The 16,870-nt window shown below is 44.8% G+C and overlaps 1 protein-coding gene across 5 annotated transcripts in view; it reads right to left on the bottom strand.

Moving 5' to 3' along the window:
* The window catches only part of Schip1 (schwannomin interacting protein 1), a 769,225-nt gene that overhangs the window by 51,361 nt on the left and 700,994 nt on the right, over positions 1-16,870 (bottom strand). Inside the window, exon 1 of one of the 5 annotated variants that reach the window (XM_051157286.1) lies at positions 919-1,168. The exons of the other annotated variants lie outside the window; for them this stretch is intronic. Within the exon in view, the coding sequence (XP_051013243.1) occupies positions 919-948 (30 nt within the window). The 5' untranslated portion in view covers positions 949-1,168. Of the gene's footprint in view, positions 1-918; positions 1,169-16,870 lie in introns of those variants that run through there. 5 annotated transcript variants of the gene reach the window in all.

Raw genomic sequence — 16,870 nt, 5'->3', positions numbered from 1 at the left:
CATGACCCTCACAGAAACACCTGCTTGTCTCAGGTAACCTACCTCTCACAAGGAAGAGGCATTGTTAGGTTAGGGAGCTGGTCTCTGAGAAACTCCATCAGGTGAGGAATATCTCAATACCAACCGCCCAGGATGTGGACCAACCACGCCTGGCGCTGCATAGAGCCATTTCTCTGAGAACATTCTTGCTGTTTACAGTGTGGCCTCCACAGGCCAAGAGGTAGGAAGGAGTTATGAAACAGTCTAGAAGGGAGCTTTGGAAACTGTCTAAGTGTTTAATTCCTAGCCCAAGATAGCAAATTAGCACATTAAAAGATGAACATTTGTTGCTGATTTTTTTTTTTTTTCTACGCGAAGTTTTAAATTCACACCGGCACTGTCATTCTTTCCTATTAACCATTTAAAAGGCCATACTGGTAAACACAGGTTCATGAAGGCATGTGAGTGCAACTTGAAATGCCAAATGCCTGCTGCCTGGTTCATGAAAATCTCTACGATCATCAATTAGGGCTCTTGATTTACATAATTTTCTCACAGACAGTCTTAAAAACTCTAAGTAATTCATCTCTTATGCAATGAACAATAATCACATTTTTCAGTGTTGTACGAACCCCCTTAAATTCAATTACAGTTCAGGGCAGTTCCTCTTATTTGCACAGACCTACAGTGTGCAGAGCATGCGTCACCTCCGTGTATTCTATGAACGCTTTAAAGGCCAAAGAAACAGTGTTTCTGCCCCATTACTCCTCAGAAAGCCTCATTAGAATTCAGATACTGTATGCGATGAAGGCCGGGAGTGGAGCCCAGGATAGGAAAAAAAATTCCCCTGAAAATCCGGCAAGAGGCAACCTGCTGCCCTAGAAGAGGAAGGCCTCTCCCATAGGGCGAGGGCCTCAGAATCAGGCTTTCCAAGCTTACCTGGTACGAGCAGTTCTCCTGATGTACCATCTCAGAACATCCTAGGGCGCAAACCCTAAAGCTGGACTGCTGGGCGAGGCTGCGCAGGGGAAGCGGGGAGCATCCACAAGCGCGGGAGAACGCCCTGGTTAGGCAGGGGCTCCCCGCAGATTAAAATGGATGCTGTTCCGCTGAGCAACCTGCGCAGTGGCACTGCCTGTGCTGGGAAGCGCGCAGCCACCGAGCTCCGTTCTGCAGCCTCTCCAAGCTGCTCTGCTCTTCGGGAGCCAGGAGGCAGGCTTGCTGAGCCGAGCTGGGACCGGCCTGGGGGAGGGGGCGGGCGCATCACCCGCACAATCAGCCAATTATATTATAGGCACAAAGAAAAGGATCTGTCTGGGGCTGGTGTGACCTTCTGGTGCTTTATGAAGGCAGTTAACTGATGTGGAAACATTCTAGTACTCATTAAAGAGAAAAAGGCCAGTGAGGGAGAGAGAGAGACAGTCACAAATCAATGCTGCAGTTGGACATTCCTAACCTGCGGCAGGCAGCATCCTTCCTGCCCACGAATGTTGCTAGGTTGGTGCTTATGAAAGCCAGGCCTCAAAGAGCCTTTTAGAACTTTCGACGTGCTGAAGGGACAACAGTCCGTTCTTAACACTAACATGCAAGGTTTGTATTCATACTTTCCTTTAAAGTATCTTGTCAGCTTTCTAACTAGAGTAAGACTTTCTTTAAAATAGTCATTGTTTTGTAATTAAAAAAAAAAGATACCTCATTTACTTTTTCTTAACTGTTTTTAAGTCGAACAAGAATATGATGGAATCATTATTTCTATATTTTTGAGGGAAACTTACTAAAATGTCAAAGTCAGTATAATTTATTTATTTCATAAAAACTAAAGACTAAGATTTTTTATTTTTAAGGTAGGGCCTCCCATGTGTATATTACTCCATATTGTGACCTGAGTATACAGACAACTCAACATAACACAGATAATCCTTGGGACAGAATGTTCTTAGAGTCTGTAATGGGAGGAACTTCGGACCTGCAGGTCATAATCAAATGAAATACAAGCTGGATCATGTATGTTTCTGAGAGACAATGGGTCCAGGTCCAATCTCTGAATAATCTCAAGGTACCTAGGAGAAAAGCAAGGAACTCTTCCACATAATGAAATAAAGTTAAGGGGGAAAACAGTAAAATGTTCTTTTTTTATATTCCTTGGTTGCCCAAGACAATTCACATTGTTGTTTCTTTTATTTGTGTCTCTGTGTAGGGTAGATGTGCACATGCCCTGGTGCATATGTGGTGGTCAGGTCAGGTCTTTCCCCTCTACCACTTTGGTTCCAGAGATCAAACCCAGGCCATCAGCCTTGGTGACAAGCACGTTAATCACTTCTCTCTCTCTCTCTCTCTCTCTCTCTCTCTCTCTCTCTCTCTCTCTCACCCTTTGACATAAATAGTCCTCAGAGAGGCCTGAACTGGCTTCAAACCATCATACTTTAAAGGAAAACGTTCCCAAGGATAACATCCACGCTACTTCCTATTTTAGCTTTATGGCACACCCATTTCAGGCCTCTTATTAGGAGGATAAAAAGTGACAGGAGAGGCCTGGCCCTGTGTTCTGTAAACTTGAGCATGAGGTTCTAGGAAAAGGCACAGTGACCATATGTCTTGTAGAACCTTCCGGCTGTCTCTCTCTAGGACAGAGGTGGCGGCCATGTCAGACAAGGAGTATCTGACATTAAGATGGGAGAAGACTCAAACACTGATGGAAAGAAAAACAACAAGCAACTCAGCCCAACCAAACCCAAGCCTTCCGTGCCATCCACACGGAAAGTAGACCTGTGTGCAGTGCAAGGGAGCAGGTGACATGACTGCCACTCACACTGCCCAAGACAGAGCAGCTCCCTTCAAAGGCTGCTGGATCTTCACTCAGGCAGTGGTCTTGATCACCTGACTCTGGTTCCTGAGTCTATGAGCCTAAGACCTGGAAACAAGCCTAAGACAGACAGGCAGACACAGACAGATTGACAGAAAGACAGACAGATAGACAGACAGACAGACAGGCAGACACACACACACACACACACACACACACACACACACACACAGACTCGCTTTCTGGACTCTGTTGGTTTCTGGGATATATTACATAAGCTCCTGAAGACATCTATCAAGTTTTTTTTTTTAATTTTTTTTTTTTATGCCTAAACACGAGCCCCCTCTTCACAGCTGCTGTTCCAGAGACAGTGGGAGTGACTCAGAGGTGGTTTTATGGAGAGAACAGATTTCTGACACTTTCATCCCAAATGCTGTCAAAACCGCCCCTCCCAAAGATATAAACAAGACAAAAAGGGATAGGTTGAGCAGGCTTGTTTGTGTAACTATCCACCAGAAAGGACTTTATGTTATGATTTAAATTATGATTTGCCAGTACATGAAGGAGGGGGGCACTTTAAACAAAAACCAGATGCCCCAAGAACATTTAAGCTAAAACAATTCAGCAAAGGACAGTAATACTTATTATTTTTGTCTAAAAATACAACCTTTTTGTTTCAAGTCTATATAGCACTGATTTTTTAAAAAATCTTTTAGGTTCACTTCCCATTAAAACCAGTGAGTTGAAGGACAAATGAGATGTCTTGGTGGGTGAGTGCTCTTAAGTCTGACCTCAGTTTGATTCCTGGAACCCACATAAAGGTAGAAGAGCCTCTACAAAGTTGTATATACACACACACACATACACACACACACACACTCACACACATACTTACACAGACACACAGACATACTCACACTCACACAGACTCACACACACAGACACACACACACACACTTATTAAGTCGAGTGCCAAACAGTGATATATCTGAATTTCCAGTACTGAAGAGGCTGAGGCAAGAGAATTAAATCTGAGAACAGCTTGCACTACACAATGAAATCTATAATAACCTGGGCTACACAGTGAAATCTACAATAGCCTGGGCTACACAGTGAAATCTACAATAGCCTGGGCTACACAGTGAAATCTACAATAGCCTGGGCTACACAGTGAAATCTACAATAGCCTGGGCTACACAGTGAAATCTCTAATAGCCTGAACTACACAGTGAAATCTCTAATAGCCTGGGCTACACAGTGAAATCTATAAAGGAAGCAAACCAACAGCAACAACCCTACCAATATTTCATATTTAAATGAGACTCTCAGAAATTATCCAACCCAAAATTGTTTCTTTGCAGCTATGTACACTGAGACCTAGGGATGATGTAACCTGGCTACTAACAAAAAAAGAGCATCCAAGTAAGGAAAGCCAAGAAAGGAACACCGGTCTTCCGGGTTCTGATCAACTGAGTCGTCTCTAGGCCCCACAAGGCTGCTTTTGCCTGATTAAAAAAAGACAGTTTATCCAGAATGTGAAGGTATTAGGAGGGGAGGTCAGGAGAAGGAACCCTCATGAATAGGATTCACGCCCTCGTAAAGGAGGCTCCAGGCAGTCGCCTTGCGCCTCTTATCACGTAAGGGCATAGTGGGAACTGGCTGTCTGTGAATCTGGAAGCAGGCCCTCACCAGACACGGAGCCTGAGGGGCTTTGATGGGGGTAGGGGGCGGGGCTTCTAGAATGGCAAGGACAAAGTTCTGCTGTTAGGAAGCTGTGAGAGCTTCTAGTTTACAGCAGCCTGGATAGACTAGGACCAGCGGTCAGTAGGACCAGTGTTAGCATGCTGCCCCGAGTCTGCCTAGCAACTTATGACATCATTACTGGCCTGCCACTAGGTGTGGCCTGTCTATGAGTATAAAAAGGACAAACTCACTTCTTGTCACTCTTTTTCTCTTCCCTCTTGCCTCCTTCTCTTCCCTCTCCTCTCCTGCTCTTCTTTTGCCCTTCTCTTGCTTCTCTCTTCCCCTTCCTCTCTCTCTCTCTCTGTCTCTCTTTTTCTCTCTGGGGTACCCCTCCCACTTTCCTGCTCTCCCATGCTCATATAATAAACTTCTCCATATCATCTCTGTTGCCTGGCGTCTCATATTTCATATTTAAAAACCAGCTCCTCTGGACTGGGCACAAACCCAAGTCAGCATGGCTTTACCTAGCCCTCATTCAAGGTATGTGTGCAAGAAAGAAAAGTTAGAGCTTTTCTCAACTAACATCCTGTCTATGCCATTATAAAATAGCTATGTTTTTAAATCTCAAAAAGAGCTTTTTTTTTTTTTCTTTCCCCTATTGTGGCAAGTAGGGAAAAACACAATGCAGAGCTGCTTTTAAATTTTTTTCCTTAGATTTATTTATTTTTTAATTTTATGTGTATAGGTGTTTACTCGCATGTGTGTCTGGGCACTACATGCACGCAGCACCTATGGAAGCCAGAAGAAGGTCAAATAGCCTGGAACTAGAGTAAGAGATGATTGTGAGCTGCCTGTGCATGTTGGGACTGGACCCTAGGCCCCCTGGAAGAGCAGCGAGTGCCCTTAACTCCTGAGCCATCTTTGCAGCCCCAGAGAGCCGGTTTGAACAACAGTTGAAGTAGTAAAACATCACATTCACAGGTCCTCCTGGCCCCGGTCGGAGTAAACTGAACTCGGGCCAGGGACTGATATGAACGGAGCACAGGAGACTTTCGGCATAAGCAACAAGAGCAGACTGTTTGCCTTACATGGGTCTATGCATTTGTCAACCTTCACTGAGTAAAATATTTAAGATTTGTGCATTTTATTACATATAGTATTTACCCCCAAAGAATAGAATTAAGAGCTGGTGATACACGTGTTTTTTTTTACTCTAGTTAAGTTTATGCAGGCTAAAGTATTTACAGCGACACTTGCTGATATATGAAACTTACACTGAGATGAATCAAATAAATGAAACGAATTGATGGATGAGTAAGAGGGCTAGGTCAGCGGAAAGCTCTGACAAAGCATGTTTGCTAAAACATCAATTGCAGACTCTTAAGTGGTATAAAAACCACCATTTGTAAAAGGGTGAAGATTCATGGGCTCTGAAAAAAACCCGAATATATAAATTAGTATTTGTGAAATAAATTCCCGCTTTATCACGTTCACAATGAAATGTTAGGGGCTGTAAATGAAGTAATGGGGACAAGGCAGATGAGCCAGGCAGTAACTACCCTTCACGACAATGGAAAGCAACTAGGTGGTGTGTACCTTTAAGGGATGCGACTTTTTTTTTTTTAATTATTATTATTAATTAACTTATTCACTTTACATCCCAGTCATAACGCCCTCTCTCCTTTCCTCCCAGCCCCACCCTCCGTCCCTCTTCCCCTACCCTCCATCCCCTATTCCTCAGAAAAGGGGAGCCCTCACCATCACCCACCCACCCCAACTAATCAAGTCACATCAACACCGAGCACTTCCTCTTCCCCTGTGGCCCGGCAGGGCAGACCCACAAGGGGACAGTGATCAAAAAGCAGGCAACAGAGTCCATGTCAGAGACAGACCTCTCTCCCCTTACTAAGGGACCCACATGAATCCTGAGCTGCCCATTGGCTACATCTGTGTAGGAGTCAAGGTCCAGTCTATGTATGATCCTCGGTTGGTACATTAGTCTCAGCAAGCCCCTCTGGGCCCTAGTTATTTGGCTCTGTTGGTCTTCTTGTGGAGCTTCTGTCCCATCTAGGTCCTTCTATCCTTCTCCCCAACTTTTCCACAAGACTCCCTGTGCTCCGCCCAATGTTTGGCTGTGAGTCTCAGCATCTGCTTCGAACTGCTGCTGGGTGGAGCCTATCAGAGGACAACTCTGCTCAATTATATTCATAGCAGCTTTATTTGTAATAGCCAGAATCTGGAAACAACCTAGATGTCCCTCAGCCAAAGAATGGATAAAGAAACTGTGGTACATTTACACAATGGAATACTACTCAGCTATTAAAAACAAGGAAATTCCAAAATTTGTGGACAAATGAATGGAACTAGAAACGATCATCTGAGTGAGGTAACCCGGACCCAGAAATGCACACATGGCATGTACTCACTTACAAGCAGGTTTTAGCCATTTAGTACAGGATAAACACGCTACAATGCACAGCTCCAAAGAAGATAAGCATCAAGGAGGACCCAAGGGAGGATGCTTAAATCTCACTCAGAATGGGAAATAGAACAGACAGAGGCAGAGGTTGAAGAGAAGGAACAAGGTAGGAGAGGGAACACAGAGAGAAATAATGGTGGAGATCAGACCTGGGGAGAGCAGGGGCAGGAGGACAGAGGGCCTGCAGAGAGAACAGACACTAGGGGTGAGAGCATCTCTGTGGTAAACTGGAGACCTAAGTCAGAATAGGCCTCTGGGAGGATATGAGGGGAGCTATACCTGAGGCTCCTAGTAGAAGGGGCCATGGATACCAAAGAGGACACCCTCTAACTAGACAAGTCTGCTAGTGGAGAGAGGAGAACCCCAATCCACCCACAAACATTCTGAGCCAAAATTTATCATGCCTATAAGATGTGAAAAGAAGGAAGGGCCAACCAATGCCTGGCCCAGCCCAAGACTCGCCCCATGGGAGAGAGCCACCCCCTGACACTATTAGCGATGCTCTGCTATGCTTGCAGATAGGTATGTGACTTTTTAGGTTGATAAAAGAAAAAACTTTGGCCGGGTGCTGCGGTGCATGCCTGTAATCCCAGCACTCGGGGAGGCAGAGGCCGGCGGATCTATGTGAGTTTGAGGCCAGCCTGGTCCACAAAGTCTAGGACAGCTAAGGCTACATAGAGACAGCCTATCTCAAAAAATCCAAATTGGAGGGCGGGGGAGTTGAGAGGAAAATGAATCCTATAAAATCTGAGTCCTTGAATGCCCAGCCTGAAGAAGGGGGAGTTCTCTTTGTTGTCACCTTCACTGGTGTCAACTCTAACCTTTGAAGATGCTTCACAATCCGGCAAGCACTTTCCCAACAGCCCCCTTGTTTCTTACAACCTGGTAATTAAAACAAATTCCTATTAGGTATGACTCAATGCAGGGTTTCTGCCCTCAGGGTTGGGAGAGATTACAGTGCACAAGATAACTGGATATAATAAAGAGTGAACCAGATGCCCCCAGAGAGGCTTTGTGTGTGTGTGCCCACCAGGAAATGAAATGATGAAGAGAGCTCTCAGCTAGGGGGAAACACGAGATGCAAGCGTCTTGCTCACTCTGCAGTTCACTTCTTGAATGTCCATTTTTCTTAGACTGAGCTAAGAAATTTCCTTGGAGCTTGGATCTCAACAGGCACAATGGGACAGGACTAATCCCGACAATGAAGACACTGGGGCAGTCTGGACTATCTAGCAAGTCTTTATCTCAGAAACTAGCAATTAATAATGCCCTCTACCTCCCCACACCCCTACCCCCCAACCCCCAACCGCACCCCCGCATGCATGCGTGCACATGTCAAAATAAAAACAAAAACAAACAAACAAACAAACAAACAAAATAAAATCCAGATTCTTTTTCTTCTGTATGCCTGGTAGTGTGAGCTTTGAAGATAAAGGAAGAAGCCATAAGAGAAAGGACTGCCAGGTACTCCAGAGGCAGGAGATGAATTTTCTCCAGAGCCTCCCAAAGGATCGAAACTTGATTAGCATCCTGATTTTTGTCAAGCGAGACTCCTCTCGAAGTCTTTGCGTCCACAGCTGTAATATAGTAAATTCATATATTTGTGTTTTAAGCTTGACTTGGGATGGTTTATAATTGCATGCATCCGAAATTAGCCTTTTTGGTGAAAGCCCACAATTTTAGGGCAAGAAGGCACGGGGATGTGGTTAGCAAGGTGAGAGGAAGGTGAACTGCCGTGCAAGGGTCACGAGTGAGGGGAGCTGACAGATATCTGCTTCCAATGCTTCAGTGCAGGAGAAATGCAGCCGAAGCCACGGCTGAGGAAAAGAAAGTTATAAGTTACTCTTAGGAAACTGTGAGCAGTCCAGTGTCAGGGCTAGAAAGCCCTGCAGCTGTGGTTAGGAAGTTTCGAGACTGAGTTAAAAACGGCAGTCTCTAAACAATGCTGTTGATCATTCGGAGTGCCAGAGTGGTTCCATGAGCATACTACAGAACCTTGTTTGTGCTGCTAAGTGGAGGACCATGAGCTGGAGAGGTAGTTCTGTTGTTAAGGGCACTGGATGCTCTTCTATAGGACTTGGGTTTGACTCTTAGAACCCACGAGGTGACTGATAACTGTCTGAAACCCCAGTGCCCTGTCTGACACCCTCTTCTGGTCTCCACAGGCACACACAGACATGCAGGCAAAACACCTATACATACCTATATAAAGGTTAAAAAAAAAAAAAAAGACAAAGAGAAGAGCTGGGCGTGGTGGGACACGCCTGTAATCCTAGTACTCAGGAGGTAGAGGCAGGCGGATCTCCGTGAGATTGAGACCAGCCTGGCCTACGAAGTGAGTCCAGGACTGCCAGGACTACACAGAGAAACCTTGTCTTGAGAGAGAAGGGAGGGGATGTTGGAGGAGGGCACATGAGGTGGGCATCAGGGAAGGAAACATCCAGAAGGGAGATGTTGTGGGAAGTAACTGAAAAAGCCAGGCACTAGAATGGTTAATAGCGAACATCTGGCCCATGTCCATCCTGTTTTTGTAAATGAAGACATGAATGTCAGGTTACAAAAAGAACGCTGACTACGGAGGGTGTTCTGGTGGGCATGAGATACCGATGGCAGAGGAGCCTCAGTGGCAGCTGGAGGCTTAGACCCGAAGGCTAGAGAGAGGTCAGAGCAGCTGGGCAATTGTAGTGGAACCTTTTCCAACAGATCTCCTAGGAGTTTTGTTGTGTTCTTTGAGAACTCTGGTACAGAAGGACAACAGAAACAAAGAGGGCAGTTGGAACTCCTGGATGTGTTAAGTGTAGCTAGTGAGCAGGCAGGAGCTGAGGTGAGAGGGCAGCGTGTGTGTCGGAAGTAAGACAATGGGTAAACAAGCAGATACAGTCAGAGGCCATGACACATGTTCAGTACCGTGTTAGACCTACACCAAGCAGGTGTGCTGAGCACAGAAAGAGATGAGCAGTCTACAGAACCACTTGCCACTCACACACTGAATAACCTGGCACATTTGGGACACCCAGTGTTCAGTAGATTCAAGGACTGCCTACTGGCCACTTCCATTCCTGCCCAGTTTGCACTCTTCGCTAAGAGGTGAAATATGAAAGAAGTCAGTGGAAGCCTCCTCTGTGTCTCTGATAAAGGAAGTGTGTGCCGCTGGCAGATACCTTCTATTTCTTTGGGAATCATTTTCAAAATCACTATCTTGGTGCACAGCCTCATCACCTGCCAGGTGGGCTGCTGGGGAGAGGCTGGGCAAACGAGGAGTGCAAAACGCAGGCAGGGTGGCCCTCCCACAGCCCTGTACGTCGCAGTATGTCCATGCATCCGGTCCTCGCACAGACCTGTGTGTCGCAGTATGTCCGTGCATCCAGCCCTCCCATAGCCCTGTACGTCGCAGTATGTCCGTGCATCCCGCCTTCCCACAGCCCTGTACATCGCGGTATGTCTGTGCATCCCGCCTTCCCACAGCCTTTACATTGCCATATCTCAGTGCATCCCGCCTCTTTCCTATCTTTGCTTTGAGTTTTAGCTACATGGTCAAAATGAGCATCTTAACTGGGGCTGTGACTTCTGGGGTGGGGACCCTTGGAGAGCACTCGTAGGCTACTATTGCATCAGAGCCCATCTCCATGTTACAGAGGAGCAGGAGTCCCAGGAGATGATAATTCTACCCTTTTCCCCCAGCAATGCTTAGAAGACCAGAAACTTGGAGGAAGATAGAAATGAGACATGTTATGTTTTCTACCCCCATAACTGCAAGCAAGAAACCTGAGATACTTACAAAGAATGTAAAATAATGTGCTCTAAAGTTTGACTGCTCTGACTCCAGTTTAATGCTTATTATTTTAGGCTGCACTGCAAATGACTTCCTCAGACAGTATTAGTGGGAATCATTGGAGCTGTATTTTTATTTTGTACAGTATTAGAATCACCGCTTAAAACTAAGGGCCAAATGCAAAATGACTTTTAAAAGTTTTTGTGAGGGTAAAGTTAACCTGAGCTCAAGCCGGCATCTCATTAGATGAGAGCACGCCATTCTTGTTAAGCACGGACATTTGAAGGCATAATAGTAAAAAGGACTGCTATAGTCTTATTCCAATCAGATCCTGATGCTCCCTTTTGTATTTTGCTCTGTTGTGTCTTATCAAAAATCCCATTTCGCAGAGGCAAGTAGTTGCAAGTGGAGCCAGCTTTCTGTAATGGTGGATGCTGTCATCTCTGGAGAATTGCCGGCTGAGCACATCCAGAAGCTCCGCGGTGTAGCAGTGAAGCGAGAATCATATTCACAGTGATTTACTGACAACGTACAGCAATTACTCACGTTTCTTATAAACAGGATAATAAAAGACGGAAGACCAATATTTGCAGCAGGACATCAATCTGTACAAGACTTCCTCATTTGGTGGGCTGGGTATTCTCTTGTCACTGGGCAAGCTGTGCCAAGCAGATGAGCCTTGACCTTAGCCTGGCACTGAACCAAGCCTGGCTTCTTGGGCAACTCCTCAGATCATTCTAGAGATCTGCAGGCATGAAGCGTTCGGCGAGGCTGGCATAGAGCTACACCCCTTTCAGTCAGAGGCATATCCACCAGTCCAAGTATCTGACAACCTGGCAGGGAAAACTCAGTCTGCTGGGGGCGTCAAAGATGGAGGTAGAAATACTTCCCATAGATAAGAAGGGGAGAGGCTCGCGTGATTGGTGGAGGCTGAGCTCTTCTCACTACCACGTCATAGACAACTTTTCTAGCAAGTCCTAGAGACCACCTCGTGCGTATATGTCTCAGAGATTCTTTTTACATTTTCAGACTCTGATTCCCAGTTTTATGTTTTGGGGACACGAGGATGAGGTGTTTAGCAGATCACTATAATAGGTGCAAATTAGTCTCTAAAAATACCTGCTGCCGCCCTGGGTTTCTATAGACACAGCATGGCACTGGGTGGTGTTCCAGCAGCACTCTCCCTGCAGAATAATGAGGCAGCTCTATTGCCACAGGAACTGCCAAGGTGCCTGTTTACCGCACAGTCTTATGCTTCTCCCCAGGGTGCTTTCTGCCCAAGGCAAGATGAAACTTGCATGCTGTAGAAAATTAGCAACTGATGCATTCATAGATGGTACGATACCTGCATGTTTTCTTCTCCAGCTGTTTATGTTCTTTATTGTTCTCTTCCAAGGGAGGTGGGGTGTGTGTGTGTTTGGGGGGGGGGAGACTGAGACTTTCCAATTTTGCAAATAAAATCGACAAGTTTTCCAAGAGAAGCCCGTCAAGTAGCCCCATATAATCTTGTCTATCGATACAGGTACATTTAGCTAAAGCACTACATGGAACTTCTGACAATAATAATGACAACAATAGCGGTGGTGGTGGTGGTGGTAATGATACTGATGAAGACTATTATTTACTCCTCTAAAGTGGGAGTGGTTGATTAAAACCAGTTGGAAAGGTGACCTCTAGTGGGCAATTGTGTTCACTCAATTAATTTCAACTAGGGATAGGATAACAAAACACAAAGATCCTCAAAGGTAGACATAAATCTAAGTGCCATCCAAAGAAACAATAATAATATGCACAAGTCTTCTGTCATGTGAGAAAGCATTATAAAGGTTACAACAATATTCATATCCAAAGTTACCATCCGGGCCATTCTTAGATGTTAACACAGCCTTGGACTAGGGGTTTAATAACTATTTGGAATTCTTGGTCATTTTTGGCTACACAGCACAGAGGTATCCTGGGCTATATGAGACTCTGTTACAAAACAAAACAATAACTATTTCTAGGCTTGACAATGTATGTTTCCTTGCTCAACTGCTTTATATCTAAGGCCCTCTATTTGCTAATGTGTAATACAGGTTGATTTTAAAACTGTCCTCTCCCCTTTGGGGCTGTGAGATGACTGTGGTTTCAAGTCAAGTTGATTTGTATATCCTGACTTTTCCAAATCAGCAATACAAAATTCATATCACAACCTATGTTTTGTACACAACAGGGGGCGAGTTAGGAGGAAAAAAACCACTAGACTTCAAGTGAAGGTAAATTTCACTAAGGTAAAATCGGTTACTGATTTTTGTGTGTCTGTGAATGATGTGTGTGACACACTTGTGTAGGCGTCACAGCACACATAGAGGTCAGGGGACGACCCCAGGTCTCTAACCTTGCCTTCCGCCTCATTTGAAACAAAGTCTCTCTTTCCTTGGTCTGCCCAGTGGACACCAGGGTGACCAGCCCATGAGCCTCTGAGGTCCCGATCTGCACTTCTTACCTCATTGTCAGGGCGCTGAGATTACGATATATGTTACCAAAACCAGCTTTTACATGGGCTCAAGGAATTGGAACATATGCCCTCACATTTCCATGGCAAATGCTTTACCCATTGAGCCAGCCAGCCTTTAGTTACTATTTTATCACCACGATGGAAATGTAATAATGTATGATTAATGTAATTTCTAAGAAACTATAGAAACTCATCAGGAGTACTGTTGAAATGCTATTATTTACAATGGGATGGTTCCTAAAAGTTTCTTCAGGAATGTTGTCAGTTTTTCTAGAACCAGCTGGGCAACAGCACGGACTGATTTTGCAATCCTTTGCAGTCTCGTGGCCTTACCTGATTTTAGCTTAGCGCAAACACTAGTCTGATTTTTTTTTTTTTTCTGATGTGTATAACAAAATTGCCAGAAACACATTTAACGATTGAATTAACTCGCTTAACTTAAAGCAACTGCACAAGGCTGCTTCTGTTTCAGAGGCTTGTCTTTGCAGGATGCGAAAGTGCGGGTTAGGAAGTGATGGCATGTGGAACAGAGCTGGAAGGTGAGCTCCGAGGAGGGCGGACATCATCACGGGCTGCTCCGAAGCATTCGTGTCCATCAGGATGTAAATCCCAACTCCTCTAAAACTCAGATTAAGTCAGTTTCTCCTCCTTTGAGGATAGCAAAGACAGACTCTTTCAGACACACAACCTGGGCCCCCAAAATGCTCAGTGTCAGGGCTGCTTCAGTATTTATTAACTATGTCAAGACAGAAATGAACAGCGTGTTTGAGGCTCAGGGTACTATAGAGAAGCCTGCTTTCCTCCCAGATGTCTCCTCTCTGGAGGGTTGTTTTTAATTCTCTGTACATGTCTACCCATCTGGCATGTGCAGGACAGAGGTGGACTTCTGGTATCTTCCTCAATTACTTCCCTCCTGATTGTTTTGAGTCAGGGTCCCTCACAGAACCTGATGCTCACCAAGCAGACAGGCTAGGGAATAAAACTGGGGTCCTCCCTGAGAAGATGGCGTGATCTTCCTTGCTCATGGATCGGGAGAATTAACATAGTAAAAATGGCCATCCTACCAAAAGCAATCTACAGATTCAATGCAATCCCTATCAAAATAACTACACAATTTTTTAAAGACATTGAAAGTTCAATTCTGAACTTCATATGGAAAAACAAAAAACCCAGAATAGCTAAAACAATCTTGTACAATAAAAGATGCTCCGGAGGAATCTCCATACCTGATCTCAAACTGTACTATAAAGCAATAGTACTTAAAACAGCATGGTACTGGCACAGCAACAGGCTGGTTGATCAGTGGAATCGAATCGAAGACCCAGATATGAATCCACACACATATGGTCACTTGATTTTTGACAAAGAAGCCAAATCCATTCAATGGAAAAAGGATAGCATCTTCAACAAATGGTGCTGGTCTAACTGGAGGTCTATGTGTAAAAAAATGAAACTGGACCCATATTTGTCACCTTGCACAAAACTCAAATCCAAGTGGATTAAAGACCTCAACATAAAACCAGAGACACTAAGCCACTTAGAAGAAAAAGTGGGAAAGAGCCTGGAACATATTGGCACAGGAGACAACTTCCTGAACAGAACACCAACGGCCCAGGCCTTAATGTCAACCATTAATAAATGGGACCTCATGAGGCTGAGAAGCTTCTGTAAGGCAGGAGACACTGTCAAGAGAACAAAGCAACAGCCTACAGACTGGGAAAAAATCTTCACCAACCCTACATCTGACAAAGGTCTAATATCCAAAATATATAAAGAACTCAAGAAATTAAACACCACCAAACCGAATAACCCAATTGAGAAATGGGGCTTGGAACTAAACAAAGAATTCTCAACAGAGGAGTATCAAATGGCTGAGAAACACTTAAAGAAATGCTCAACCTCCTTATTCATCAGGGAAATGCAAATCAAAACAACTCTGAGATTCCATCTTACACCCATCAGAATGGCTAAGATCAAAAATTCAGGCGACACCACATGCTGGCGAGGATGTGGGGAGAGAGGAACACTCCTTCATTGCTGGTGGGAATGCAAACTAGTACAGCCACTTTGGAAATCTATCTGGTGCTATCTCAGAAAAATGGGAATAGGGCTTCCTCAAGACCCAGCTATTCCACTCCTTGGAATATACCCAGAAGATGCTCCAGCACACAACAAGAAAATTTGCTCAACCATGTTCATAGCAGCCTTATTCATAATAGCCAGAACATGGAAACAGCCTAAGTGTCCCTCAGTAGAAGAGTGGATAAAGAAACTGTGGTACATATACACTATGGAATACTACTCAGCTATTAAAAACAAGGAATTCCCGAAATTTGTGGATAAATGGATTGAGCTAGAAATGATCATAATGAGTGAGTTAACCCAGAAGCAGAAAGAATCAAATGGTATATACTCACTTATATCTGCATACTAGCCCAAGGGGCATGTCCCACGATAGCCTTCACTTACCAGGAAACTGGGACAGAGGGGAAGGCATCCTATTGGGACTCTAAATGAGAGACGCATGGGAGAACAGCAAAATAAAAGGATCCAGAGGGTCCTAGAAATCTACAAGTAGAACAATATGATAGGCAGATTTGGGCCCAGGGGTCCCGCTCAAACTAAGGCACCAGCCAAGGACAATACAGGAGGTAAACTTTAAACCCCTTCCCAGATCTAGCCAATGGTCAGAATATTCTCCACAGTTGAGTGGAGAGTGTGATACGACTTTCTCATGTACTCTGGTGCCTCACATTTGACCATGTCCCCTGGAGGGGGAGACCTGGTGGCACTCAGAGGATGGACAGCAAGTAGCCAAGAAGAGACTTGATACCCTATGAGAATATATAGGGGGAGGTAATCCCCCTCAGGAACAGTCATAGGGGAGGGGAATAATGGGAAAATGGGGGGGGGGGAGGAATGGGAGGATACAAGGGATGGGATAAACATTGAGATGTAACAAGAATAAATTAATAAAAAAAAAAAAAAAAACTGGGGTTCTCCTGGCTTGGCTTCTGAAGCACTGGGTCAGCTGCATCCAGCACACACACACACACACACACACACACACACACACACACACACACACACACACTTGATCTCAGGCCCTTGTGACGGCATGGCAAACACTTAACCAACAGAGCCATCTCTCCAACCCCCATTTTCACATTTGACATTAAGGAGGAAACACTAGAAAAGGCAGCAGCATCACTGTGCAACACCCATATCTGTCCTCTCCCTCTCGCTGCTGTCCCTGTCGTGACTGTGCACAATGGGTGGCTGAAGGCATCTATCTGCTCCAGAGACACCAGTGGAAACACCCTGATGAGAATGCAGTGCTGCTCACGATTCTCAAACTCAGTGCTTTTTTCAGAGCACAGAACAGATTGCTTTCTGAGTGACGTCACTACAAGTGCAGCAACCAAACCTTTAGCCCTATTTTTTTGATGGCATAAATTTACAAAATAGCATTTAGAAAGAAATTTAAATCCACTACTCGCCTTGTTCCCCTAGCTTGATAATTTCTTGCTCCTTGATTTCAGTCTCGGTGTTATAAAACATTAAGGGCTGGCAGCCTTACTGTTTCAAATTAAATATGCGTCCCAAACTATTACAGATGATGGATGTCACATCTCGGCTTAAACCCTCAGTCATTTC

The sequence above is a fragment of the Acomys russatus genome, chromosome 15 (assembly GCF_903995435.1).
Source record: "Acomys russatus chromosome 15, mAcoRus1.1, whole genome shotgun sequence".
NCBI lineage: Eukaryota > Metazoa > Chordata > Mammalia > Rodentia > Muridae > Acomys > Acomys russatus.
This window is presented reverse-complemented; position numbering and strand designations above follow the sequence as displayed.